Source organism: Lithobates pipiens, unplaced genomic scaffold (assembly GCF_037356315.1).
Source record: "Lithobates pipiens isolate NorthernLeopardFrog02 unplaced genomic scaffold, aLitPip1_a1.2 Scaffold_1, whole genome shotgun sequence".
NCBI lineage: Eukaryota > Metazoa > Chordata > Amphibia > Anura > Ranidae > Lithobates > Lithobates pipiens.
This window is the reverse complement of record NW_027507685.1, coordinates 221,167,491-221,181,341: the sequence shown is the minus strand read 5'-3', so window position 1 is coordinate 221,181,341 and position 13,851 is coordinate 221,167,491. Positions and strand designations below refer to the sequence as shown.

The window sequence follows — 13,851 nt, the reverse complement described above, 5'->3', positions numbered from 1 at the left end:
AAACTGCGCTATTGGCTGAAAAGGGGTTAAATCTGCCCGCAACACGCTGCAGCCCCATTGTTTTCAATGGGCAGAAGTGGTGTATTCACCGCTCCAAAGAAGCTGCTGGCAGGACTTTTTGTGATGCCCTGCCAGTGCAGCGCCCCAGTGTGGAAGCACTCAGGCCTTCACACTGGGTTTGCAGCTGAGGCTTTTTTTCAGGTGCTATTTTTAGTGCCTGAAATACACCTCCAGTGTGAAACGGGTCTTACTTCAACAGCTGGAATTTGGTTGCTGTGTCAGGGAAGCTGCAATGCATTTTGTAGCGTTAAAGAGAAAGTAAGCACGGCCTTTTATTTTCTAGTGACCTGCAAAGTAAAGACATATTGTGCTAGTAAGTATGCATTGCATAACTAGCACAATATGTGAAACTTACCTGCAAACAAATCTCTTGTCCCTGCTGAAGGCCGCATCAATCTGCACCAGTCTTCCTTCCGGGGTCCATGGACTCCGGTTGTGTGGCTGACCAGAGCTGCGTATTGTCACTCCCACGTGGGAGCCGTCTCAGCACATGGCTCTGAAGAAAGACACGTTCTTTCAGAGCGCAGTATACAGTAAAAAAAATCTCCTAAACGGTGCAAGTTTAGGTTAAAATAACATTGGAAGTTTATTTCATCTTGCGGCTGGCCATACATGGGTCAAATTCCAAAAGAATTCTCTTTCAAAATCATAACTACATTTTCGTTCAAATTTTGCACCATTAGTGGGCCGCAGTAATGGCCCACTTTCGTGTGGTCATTGAATTTGAGTGATCGGGCATGTTGGAAATTTTTTGAAAAACACATTTCTAATCATTATTGGGAGAATTATGCAAGAAATAGAAATCTTAAAAGAAGTGCACGTGAGCTGTAATGAAGAGATTCCCAGCCATGAAAATGATTTTCTGTAAAAATATGAGGTGAAATTAAAGGCTCGAATTTCGAAATCGATGGTGGTGCCATCGGCTCAATGGCAAAGCAGCACCAGGAGAACATCTATTTTGAGCAGAATGCTAAACGGACCCTTTCTTTTTGTTTGTTGTGGCAAATAAGGACACAAATTTTTACTAATGTTTTGGCTTCAGGAAAGGGGCAACACAACACCAACTAACATGCCAAGGACTGTATGGCTTACCTGAGCAGGAATGCTTCCAGGCGACGGGAACCGCCAGAGTCTTTGCTACCCCGGTATCCTATTTGTATGGATTTATTTATAACAATTCAATTCACATTGCTATTTATTTACAATTAGCGGAGGCCTCAGTATAGCAACGACCTTATTAATACACAGCTTCCTCTGGATTGGCTGAGGTGGGGATCGTGACATCATCCATCTGCCTCAGCCAATCAGAGGAAGCCTTGCATATATTGATAAAATTGAAGTATTTCTGTGAATGTAATGAAAATGGTCGAAAGTTTGCAGGAGAGCAAATTTTTTTTGCTGATTCAAAGTATTTTGGAAAACTGCTGCTGTACCCAGCGATAGCGGATGAGGATTCCTCCTTGTGATAAAGGAACTGGGGGAAGGTGCCCCAGAAGTAGCAGAAAGACCAAAAGCATTGAGGGGGTCAGTATTGCATAAAACAAACTGACCTCCGGGGGTGGTGTTAGGTTCCTTCCTACCTGATAAAAGGTATTTGGGACCCCCTGCAGCCCCTCCCATCTGCCATTGATGGTATATTATATATTGGCCTGCTGACACATATATAGGGACCCTTGCTGGAAACAGCAGTACCAGAGTACACTGGGCTAATAAACAGTGTTAATTTTGGCAGCAAATTTCGATTTAATCTTAGGACAAAAATGGCACTCCTGATGCAAAGATGACCACCACCAGAGCATTTCAACCCACTTGTGACATCAAGCCATACTGCACATGAGCGCCTGATTAGAGTGAATTCAGGGCGCAGAAAACAAAAAAAACACATCTCTGCCTCCAGCATTTGACGCTTAGAGCCTCTCAAACCGCTAGGGGAGGTCCTGAAAGGTTAACAAATGTGTACACAAAGCACTACACTCCACTCCACGCGTGACTGTAGTCCCACACTGCATATTTAAAAAAAAAAAAAAAAAAAAAAAAACTTTGAGAGCCATCTTTCCTGTTCTGGGGAGGTCACCAGCTAGGCTACTCACCAGTCCTGCCACTACCCCAGGGGATCCGATCTTCACCAATCACAGTGCCACAGGGTCCAGTGCCAACTAGAAACGTTAATGCCACCATATTCATTGCAGGGTCTGGGTACCATTCCTCTAAACGTGGAAAAGCTGTATGAAAATGGATCTGGAATCCCAGGTGGAACTGTTGGGAAGCTTTGTTTTCGCCCAGAGGCTGCAAAGACATGACGATCACCTAAAAACTGAAGCCTTGCCTAACAGAGAGGGGTTATGTCTGGGATGGGACTTCCTGTCTTTTTTTTCCCCAGTGTCCAATCACTTGGTGGTAGCATAACTGACATAAATGATATGAAGGTGCCCTGTGCACCGTGATGTACAATAAAGGATTTTGTCTCCTTTGGGTTAGCACAGAGTACTCCCTGACTGGAGTAACAGGGAAGGGGGGGTGTTAAAGTGAACCTCCATACTTTTCCATGTATGGACAAATGCCAGTGTCTCCTGCCCACCCTAGCAAGGTATACTCATTAATCCATGCTTCCTCCCTGCTGCAGGCCATTAAAACTGGCCTTGGTGCTTGTAACAGTAATCAGGTCTGGCAAACCCTATACTTTTATAGAGAGAATGGGGAGTAGTGCTAACACAATTCCGCTATTTATCCCACAATTTGCAAATCAATAACAAATATGGTCAAATTTGACCACTTCAGATCCACGCTATAGCGCGTCTCTATTTCCGGGAGGATGTGCTCCCAGAACCACACTACCTGGGGCGTGCATCTGACACACTCTATAATCGCATTAAAGGGCCAATCGCAGCAGCCCTTTACCATGTGATCAGCTGTGTCCAATCACAGCTGATCATATGTAAAACAAACTTGCCTGTTATCGGCATTTCTTTCCTCACGTGCCGTCACAGCGTGAAGAGAGGAGAGCAGGTAATCAGCAAGTGTGACAAGGGACATTTACACAGATAATCAGTGCCGCCCTAATAACTGAACCCAAGACTCAATGCCCTTTTTCATTTGTTTAGCAAAAAATAAACACCTAGTGGTGATTAAATACCACCAAAAGAAAGCTCTGTCTCAAAAAAAAAAAAGAAGAAGAAGATGATACAAATGTCATATGGGTAACCGTGCTGCATGAATTGTCATTCAACAACAGTGATGAAAGCTGAACATTGGCCTAGGCAGGAAGGGGGTGAACGTGCCCTGTATTGAAGTGGTAAATACGTCTGCTAGGCATTCATGGAAGGTGACACATTTGACCAAGAACAGCCTGACTTTGGTCTATGCAGAGCTTCACCAGATTTTGTACTCCCAAGTTTTAGTAAATCAATCCCTGGTGTCTTTTTTAAAGGTGGTACAAGTACAAGGCGTTAGAGGAAAGATCACATACTTCAAACTTTTTCATTTGGTATTTATTGTGACATGGTGTAGGAAGTCACGATACAATAAATGGTGACACCACTGGTCACTTATGCAGAGGATGATAACTAAACAAAAAGTTAAGATTTCTAAAAAATCTAAATAAAAATAAAAAAAAGGGGGGGGGGGGGGAACCAAAACAACCAGGGCTGAGTATCTTAGTGTCTTACCACAAATCACAGGCATTAAACTCTAAATTTTCACATAATCCACTCCGATTCATTACAGAAAAAAGGTTTTTACATTCCAGTAAAGCCCTCTAATACACTATATAAAGACAAACAGAAATTTTTTTTTCAAATTGAATGCAACTTTTTTGTTAATCTGCATTCTTTGTTTAATCCCTGCACAATTGAAACCCAGTTCCTTGTTGGTAAAACGATGAGACAGAGGTTCTGCAGGTCCACGGTGCTGAGCAGAGGGGAAGGGATGCAAAAAACTCAGCAGTATTCTGCCTGTTTAAACACTGACGCGGGCTGGGTGCATTAAATTACCAAGCTCCTTTTTAAAAGTTTAGCTGTTGGCGGCCTCCCCCAACCAGTGCTGAGAGGAACCACTGGTGCGTACCGCGTTCGGCAGCCACACTGACTGGTCGATGGAGAGACCTGGCTTCACCGTGTCTGTTCAACTGAAACGGGAAAAGGGAAAAGGGAAAGCTTGATTACAAATAGGGAACTGGACCGATATTGTACAGAAAGGGTAACTGATAAAGTTGAGAAAAATCGATGAGCTAGTTCAGGGGTCCCTAGTCTTCACTATTACAGACCAACCCCCCCCCCCCCACACACACACACTTTCCCAATATGTCACCATACCCCCACACTAGGCTGTTGAAATCATCACTACCAGTATAACTTCAAAAGATATTCATAGATGTTATCGAAACAGAAAGCTCACATTGAAATGTATTTGGGCACCAGAGAGAAGATGTTACAGAGCACAAATGATTGTCAAATAACACTCACTGTATGAAGAGATGTCAATTTCATCAGGCAGTTCGCTGATGTTGACCTCAAACCGATCTTGAACCTCGTTTAGGATTTTTGCATCCTGCTCATCCGATACAAACGTGATGGCCAGACCTTTCGTCCCAAACCTACCAGCACGTGCCACCTAGTGATGGGGGAAAAAAAAAAAAAAAAAAAAAAAAAAAAGACGTGGAAGTTTAAAAAATAACTCTAGTCTGCAAATGTAACCCCATCCGGTTACTTCCTCCTCGCTCCGTTGGAGTCATAGCCCTTTGGAGACTTACGCCTTAAGTGTTTGGGGCCAGGCAACCTGCTGCTTAGAAATAGAACAAAGCTCCATAGTGAAGCTCCCAGAGCACTGTCCGCATACATGATTGTTGACCACTGCCCAATCAAGCTTCCTGCATTGTCATGACAACGCACATTTCAGGGACTTTTCCCCTTTTTTCAAGTCGAGACTTGAGAAAGAGGGACAAGCACCCGAAACATGCGTCGTCATGGTAACTCAGGAAGCTTGATCAGGGAGTGGCCAGAAATCCTATACACACACCGACAGTGCTCTGTGAGCAGCGCTCAGCTGAGTGTGCATGTGTTCCTTTCCCCAGTCTGCATGCACAGCTTGCAGTGAGAGAGAGACTGTTATGAAACACGTTAGATCACATAAGAATGGCTGGCCAGTGATACATGCAAGATTTTGAAAAGGTGCACATCTGATCTGGTTAATGCAAGTGCATTTTATTCTTAGTTTAATATTTACTGGGCTAGCTGTGCGATTCCCTTTTTTCCCTTGTTTTGAAGCCTGTGCATCCCCTGGTGCATGATCCCAGGTATAGCTGCAGATCAGCAAACGTGGGAAGAGAACACATTAAGTACGTCAGTGTTCTGTGAAGCAGATTGTAAGTTTAGTGCACCAAGTGGAAAAACAAATCTCATGTTTCTGGATTTTCTACCTAGGCCTGAGCACTACATCCTCGAAGGATACAACATGCATCTCTATACCTGCAAAAGCTGCATATTTAGAGAGGGCACCAACAGAATAGTGGGGAGCAGTGTGGGGCTCTTAAAAGGAGAACCTGTCGTTTTGCCATAAATGGGTAAAAGTGACAGATTCTCTAACACTTTTAAAAAAATGAGTAAGCATCTGGAGCTGGAAGGGCCTCCAATTTGCAATTTATCAAATATTCTAAACCACATGAGAACACTTCTAGTCTGAGTCTGGCCTGTTCTGTTTGTCATGAAAGAAACAGGAAAATGAAGCAGAGAGTGTTCATACCCTGTGCAGGTAGGTGTCAGAGTCTTCCGGCATGTCATAATTGAAGGCAATGTTTACTCTCTCAATGTCCATGCCACGACCAAAAAGATTGGTGGCAACCAGGATCCTGCGCTGGAAATCCTTGAATTGTTGGTACCGGGAAAGCCTGTCGGTGAACACAAGATTTTAAGTAATTCATCTATGAAGAGTGTAAACCATAATCCCAGAGCTCATCCCTACGAGCACATCTCTGAGCCTTCATGGCTCAGCACTCCAACTACATTTCTGCTAAGATGAAGCAGTGAATCACAGGTCCCACCTTTCCTCCTGTTGCATCCCGCGATGAATAGCGATAGCTGGGAAGTTCTGTTCCACCAACAGCTGAGCCAGAGCAATGCATCGTTGAACCGACTTCACAAAGATGACCACCTGCAAATAGCCATGTAAACAAACGAGCAAGAGCCTTGAAAATCATTATAGCTTTTAACAAGCAAATCAGTAAAGCTGGCCATACACCCAACCATTTAATTCTACTATTTACTTTAGATCTACAAAAAAAAAAAAATTGTAGTTTCCCTGTTCTAATGGAACCTTGGATAGCAGTAAAACACAGGTTCTACCTAGGTTTGCACTGAAACAAATCCCCACACCTGTGAAGCAGGTTTGCGTTGTCTGACAGCAGAGGATCGGCAATCAGGTGCAGCAGACTTGGGGAGGGGTCCAGTGGATAGCTGGAACCGCTGGGGAAGAGCCAGCCATGGGAGAGGCCGGAGGAGCCCATGCTGCAGCCACTGATGTCCAGTGGAATCAGGAGCCGGAGATGGTGGAACCATCATGCAGGAAGGTTTCCCCGCACCGCTCCTGTGTGAACTCGGGCTCAAAGTCACTATGACAAGACTGGATTCACACAGGAGCTGTGCGGGAAGCTACATGCAATTCGGACAGGAATCACACCACATTCCTGTTTAAACTGCATGCAATTCTTTGCAGATACAAAGAATGCAAATACATTTTTTACAGGCTCAAATTGCACTGCAAAAGTATTGGTACTTGGCATCGGCGAGTACGTGAGCAAAAGTATCGGTACTCATACCGGTAAAAAAAAAACACCATCGGTGCAACCCTAGTTCTAACCTTTCTCCATGCTATCCAAAACGAAAACTTCTGGGTATAGGTACACTTTAAACTTACAAACAGCAAAGTACAGGTAATCCTGCATTAGCTATGGCATCCCAAGAAATTCCCTTAGGTTTGAAAAATGTAGGCTCCAAACCCCAACCCACATTGTATGAATGCGTTATAAAATGTAGGCCACCGTGTGCATAGGTATTGCTACTCCCCATTATGCCCCACTGGGTTATGCATGGTATTTTAAAGCCCATTCAGATCACGATATGAGCCTTTGTTAGCCTATGGAGTTCTCTCTACTTAACATGGCAGGAGCTCGGGGGGAGCCAGCCATGTGACCAATAAAAAAAAAATTCTTTTTTTTCTTACTTCAATTAATATTCATTTTTATTGCACATATTCACTTTAAGCGCTCATTCAGACCTGCGCCGCGACCAGTCCTCTGCGCTGAGCTGTTTTTTTTTTTTTTTTTGCTGCGTCTGCATCCACCTCACAGCTGCACAAACGCAGCCCATAGAAGTGAATGTAGACTCAGCGGCTGCACAGACACAGTTTAACAGGCAGGATCAGGTGCATGGATCGGATACAAAAACAGTGTCTGCATTCAGTGTCAATGCACCAAAAAGCAGCTCAGCACAGAGAAAGGGTCTCAGCACCTATCAGAATCAAGTTTCTTTTTTTTTGGTTTAAATAGAGTAGATCTTAACCACTTGAAGACCAGCCCTTTTTCTAACACTTCTCACATACATGAAAAAATAAGTATTTTTTGCTAGAAAATGACTTGGAACTTTAAAACATTAAAAAATTATATAAAGAATTAAATGTTTAAATAATTTTTACACTTTACACATTTTATCACTTCTATTATTTCAAGGAATGGAAACATCCCTTGTGATAGCAATAAGCAGTGACAGGTTCTCTTTCGGACCCCAGATCTCTTCTATACCATTAAAAGGTTTGGATCGTACCAAGAGAGTGATCCGATGCTTTTTTTTTAAGCCAGTAATGGTTTTTATAAAAACAGGTGAAATCGGAAGTGATGAAATAGTCATTGCTTACGGTTTCTTAGACCACAGAGATGATCGAGGCCACTCTGCACCCCAATCAGCTCTATGGTCATGACGGGAGAGCCCGACACCCCTAACGCCACTTTTAAAAGCAATCCAGTGGCTATTTAGCCGCTCGGATTGCTTTTACTGAAAACAGCATCGCCAGCTTTAAAGAGACGACACCGGGATGCTGCAGCTGCCGCCATCATCCTGGTCTAAACACTGAAACTTGGGCAATGTACAGGTATGTCGCTCGGATTGCTTTTACTAAAAACAGCATTGCCAACTCTAGATACCGGGATGCTGCAGCAGTCATCCCGGGTGCATCGCTCAGATTGCTTTTACTGAAAACAGCATCGCCAGCTCTAAATGACGATATTGGAATTCTGCTGCTATCATCCCAGTATAAACACTGGAACCTGGGCAATGTACGGGGACGTTGCTCGGATTGCTTTTACTAAAAACAGCATCGCCAGCTCTAAATGACACCGGGATGTTGCAGATCATCCCAGCATAGCCACGGAAAATTGGGCACTGTACGGGTACGTCGCTCGGATAGCTTTTACTAACAGCAACTAAATAACAATACCGGGATGCTGCAGCTACCACCCCGGCATAATCACTGAATATCAAGCAACGTATGGGTACATTGCCTAGCGGCAAGTGGTTAAATTCATGTTTTTATTGTCGTCTGCGTCCCTATTCTGGAGAAATCCCTTCACAACCTATGAGTGTAGAGGTGATGGGATCTCTGTCTGGTGGTTAAATAGACTAAAACATAAGAGGACGACATTCTTAAATGACTTCCATTTCTCTTCAAACTGAGCTTTGTAAAAGAAAATATAACAAATTTTTCACCTGGTTGAACTCCAATAGATCTAGAAGATCAAAAAGTTTGCGATTTTTCTCATTATCCTTGAGCTTGACGTAATATTGTTGGAGTCCGTGAAGAGTCAGCTTGGTCTCGTCATCCACAAAGATTTCCATTGGCTGAAGGAGGGGGGTGGGAAATTAAGGGTTAAACAGTAAGGGGAGGGGCCGGCTTTCCTTATAAATTTTTGAGAAGTCCTATTACAGGGTGAGGAGTGATCAAGGTGGATTCCTAGATGACCTCTTACATGGACTAAGATGGCATCTTGCATAGATGGTTATGGCAAAAATTACCAGGACTTGCAATTTAAACAGCTATGGTCCAGTTAAACAGATTTAGCTATTGGGACTGTAAAAATAATTATATAGCAAACACTGGATGGGTGTTTAAGGACTACAGCAGCAAGATTTGTTTCCATGAGCTCCAACCGGACAGCTTTGCAAGTTCATTAAAGAATATGTAAGTATTTCATGTTCTTGATATGTGCTTGCTGTACCATGTATTTGTATGAAAAATGATCCTGTTCTTTTTGTACTGCTTCCTTTGTGTGAAATCCCTGGTGATCCCACTACACAGCGTGGTCAGTTTTTTGATTGTGCTGGGAACTCAGCCTGCTCTCCTTCAATGATCAGACTTGTCTGACAAGATTTGCTGTGTTTTCCCACATCGCACTGCATAACAATGGCACTGTGTCCATGCAATCTGCTGTGGGTGTACCCGAAACAGATTGCAAAATGCAGTGCGATTGCCAGAATTGCATCGCATGGATGTGAACACCCATGTGATGCAGGTGTGGGGGGGGGGAAGGGGGGGGGGTTCTGGCACTATTTTGGTGCAGATATGATTTGAACCATACGAAATGTATGGCTCAGATCGCACCAGACAGACATCGCATCGTCATGTGCACAGGAATGCGGTGCGAATTACATGTGGTGTTCCACATGCACTAGTGTGAGCCTAGGATTACAAGGTGATCGATCACCTTCTAAGGTTACAGTCACTTTAACCAGCTGTGGACAGTAGGCATACTACACAGCCAAAAAAAGATGCAGCTGAAGTACACCGGGCAAATAATACACCCTGTCCTGCTCCACAGCCAGGACTTGCTATGCATGTAATACAGCAGCTGTAATAGATCTGGATGATCTATCTGTACAGTGTCAGTTTAAGCAACATGACAAGTATAAAAATATATATTTTAATAAACTTTGTGTCCATTTACCCCTATCCGCTCTAACTTCTCCTTCCCCTTCAACCATTATTTTCACGCTGATATTTCCCAATTTTAAATTCACTTTAATACTTGTTTTAGTGCTGCACCTTAGAAAAAATAAATAAAAAAAGGTTAAAATTTGAAGATTTTTTTAAAAAACAAAATTTCGAAAACAGGCACACTACAGTGTACACCCATGCACGCGGAGTGTTTGCCCACATAGGGATGCAAAGGTGTTCCGTATATCCAAGTGAAGGCAACCCCATTTATGTCAAATGGGATGAAATGGCTTTACGGACACAACCGCTGCTCCCAATTTGATATCCATACAAGTTCTTGGCCCCAGACACTGAGTATGTGTTCAGGGCCATGGCAACCACATGGATGTCAAATATGGAGCAAGAGCTGTATCTATGCAGCCACTGGGATGGGACTGCTTTCATGAACAAGGGTGTACGTTATAGTACGCCCATGTGATTGAGGCTTTAAAGCAGAGCTCCACCCAGAAGGGGAAGCTCCACTTGTTTGCCTCATCTCCCCAGCTGCCACATTTGGCACTTTCCAGGAGGGGTGTGGGTACCTGTTTTTGACAGGTACCCATCCCTACAGCAAGGTCCCCTGGAGGTTCGGCCATCCTCCTCCGCCGGGCTATTTAGAAAGCACAACTTCACTGCCGGTTTACCTTACAAGGAATGGCGGTGGCGGCAGCAACTGAGCGCCGACTGAAAAATCAGCTGGGGTACCAGCATCAGACAGGTAAGTGTCCTAATATTAAAAGTCAGGAGCTTTTTTTGGTTGGAGGGGGTGGAACTCCTCTTTAAGCTGCAATATATTTTTGTTTTACAGTTAAGATTCAAGCATTTTTTGTACCCAGAGTCCAATTTTAAAGCTGTGCGGGCTCAAACAAGAAGCGGATCTCCTGTTGCCCACCTACCTGCAGAATTCTGATGGGGGAACTCCAGAAGAAGCCTTGCTACTGTAGTCCTTGCAAAAAATGAGAAAATTTGCTTTGTCACACAACTAAATATCAGGCTTGCCAAGATTGTTTAGTCACTGGAACATTTTTCAGATCCCTTTGTCTTCATTATAAGGTGTCTGATGCTTGTAAAAAAAACTCCTGTGTGAGAAGTCCTTGAAAGAAGCAGCCATTCCTAAATCACAGACCACATCCGACTTCCACAGCAGCAATGAACACGTTAACTATGTGGCACGGCAGGGAACAGCTGCGTTCATCAGACCTTTGAGACACAAAGCAAAGCTGGTAAAATAATTTCAACTAGTTACCCAGTAACTAGCCATAATTAGCTTGGATCTGTCACCTATTTTTTTTTTTTTAATATGGCTCTCTTAAAACAGGTAGGTGGTAGCAACTGCTTCTTTGTTGCATCTGCCAAAGCTATTGGTTTCCCAGCTGGTCTGTTTTATTCATTTCAAAAACACAATGAGGGGTGTCTGGCAGCTGCAACTAGGGAGAAAAAGCCACCAAGAATGGGAATCCACCTGTTTCAAGAAGCAACAGGAAAAAATGAATAAGCTGAGAAGGTTATTCCTCCAAAATGCCATCTTACTCCACTGAAAGGGATTAACAACTCACAAAGTCGCATCACATTTTTCACAAGAGAAAGGCAGCTGACAAATATGCACTCACAGCACATACATCTTTCTAACGGCATTCACAATCCATTCCAATACTAAATACAGAAAGAGGAGGGGGCCCAGTGCAGAGAAGGGTACAGAATGTCATTTATGGCCATACATCTAGGTTGGGTGTAAGCTCCTAAAAACAAAATTTCACCACAGACACAAAGTACTTGCATCTGCTATGAGTGATAGAAGAAATGTACATTTTTTTAAAAGGACTGATGAAAATTAGCGATTATATTTACTGCAATAATGCTCATATTATTTCTGTAAACATTAAATATTGCAAAGTAATTCTGAAAGTTGCAGTTATAATAATAAAAATCCACCAATTATGGTGGAAGATTTAAGAGTACACAGATTCAAATGTGGTCCTGTAAAGGCTGACCACAAGTACAGAGCAGAGAGGCTGGCTGGTTGTTTTTATAAAGGAGCCTGCAATAAGGCCTGCCTACAGCAACCAATTGTAGGCAGTAGATCTAAATGAACTGATCAGATTCTTACTAACCTGTAGAATAAATATTCCATGTATTCTGGCAATGTCAGATCCAACTTCACTCCCAGGGGACTATAAAAACACAACGGCATGAAAGAAAATGAAGTCACCTCTGAGGCTCAAATTGCCGTGACCGGAAAGTAGCGAAACTTACAGTACGCGACTTTGCCAGGTGACTTCAGTGCGACTTTGAAGCAACTTCAGGGAACGCCTGGGTAATCTTCCTGTAATGTCGGATTCAACTCACATCAATTAAGATGAGGATCCAACTTGGAGGCCACTTCCATTCAAGTCTATGTTCAAAAGTCAGATAGAAGTTGCCTTGTAGTAGTAAAGGAACCTTTTCTAAAGTAGTGCTAATTAGTACAACTCATTGACTAACATGGGATTTCACATGTAATGCGACTTGGGGTCCCACAGGTCGAAGCCTAAGTCGTGGCAGTGTGAACAGAGTCTAAGAGAGCTGGCTTCATCCTGGTTTTAGAGCCGACAACTTTAAGCCGGCCATAGATAGATTAAATCTCAGCCGGTTCAGCAGGGACTGACGAGATACAATCCATCTAAGGGCAGACTGGTTGTACTGAATCCATCGATCCACTTCAGTGCAACCAGCTTGTCGGATTTTTTTCATGCAATTACTGCTGCTGGCTTATAGAGCTATAGCTGCCAGCAGTTATCATTGAGCTATATCTGCCAGAGGGAATCAATGCCTTTTGCCAGCCGGGAAGGCTCCCCGTTGGCAGAACAAAACAATGCAGGAAGAGGACAACACTGACTGTGTTGATGGGGGAATAGAGCGATTTTCTTTCCTGAAACCCATGGCTTCAGGAAAAAAAAAAAAATTGCATCATCTATGGCTACCCATTATGATCACCAGAGTGGCACAACAACATACCTGGCCAGGATTTTACAGCCCCCTCCCCTGCTCATCTCCAGAGCCTCTCATCCTTGGGAACACTCTACCCAAATCGGTTCAGCTATCTCCTACTCTGTCCACCTTTAGATGCTGCCTGAGAAGCCTATCCTGCCTCAACCTAATAAACTGAACTTTTTACTACTCCATCAACTCCGTTATTATTCTTTGTATTACTTGTCCCTTCCTTTCTGATTGTAAAGCGCTCATAAGCAGGACCCTCCAAGCCCTCGTCTGGCATTATAATGTAACTTGCAGTCTCCCTTTATATTGTGAAGAACTGTGCAAACTGTTGGTGCTCTAGAAATCATGTATTCTAATAAAATGAGGGAGGGCAGATCAGTCATTTCCAAAATACAACGGCATACTTAGATTCTGTGCGTTTCACAGATTAGTGAGAACATGAATGGTTCTCTTTAGCTCAACAAAATTCCCCATAATAAAAAACACAGAATCCTCTTGCTCTGCTGTTGAATCACTTTACAATTTTCAGATTTCTAGCTGATGGCTAAGGTAGGTACATTTTCATAAGCATATCACATTTTTCCCTTAATTTAGGTATTTTCTGGGCTAGGCAAGTATTTAAATGAAGCTGTTATCTATTTAGTCACTAAAGGGCATATGAATGAGAAGTATACATGGCAATGCTTCACGTTTCAACTGTGATAAATCAGCCCTATTAGGAAACCAAATATTCAGCTTCATCTCAGAAAATGACTGCCACTGTTGTGTGTATTTATGCATGAAGATGCTAAGCCAGGCAGA

General features: G+C 43.2%; 1 protein-coding gene across 1 annotated transcript in view; it reads right to left on the bottom strand.

Annotated features, from left to right (window-relative positions):
- Positions 1-3,530: 3,530 nt before the first annotated feature.
- The window catches only part of DDX39B (DExD-box helicase 39B), a 42,486-nt gene continuing 32,165 nt past the window's right edge, over positions 3,531-13,851 (bottom strand). Inside the window, exons 7-11 of the mRNA XM_077483145.1 lie at positions 8,811-8,942; positions 6,095-6,204; positions 5,797-5,941; positions 4,521-4,668; positions 3,531-4,183 (exon numbers count right to left, since the gene is read on the bottom strand). Coding sequence (XP_077339271.1) covers positions 4,167-4,183; positions 4,521-4,668; positions 5,797-5,941; positions 6,095-6,204; positions 8,811-8,942 — 552 coding nt within the window. The 3' untranslated portion in view covers positions 3,531-4,166. The remainder of the gene's footprint in view (positions 4,184-4,520; positions 4,669-5,796; positions 5,942-6,094; positions 6,205-8,810; positions 8,943-13,851) is intronic.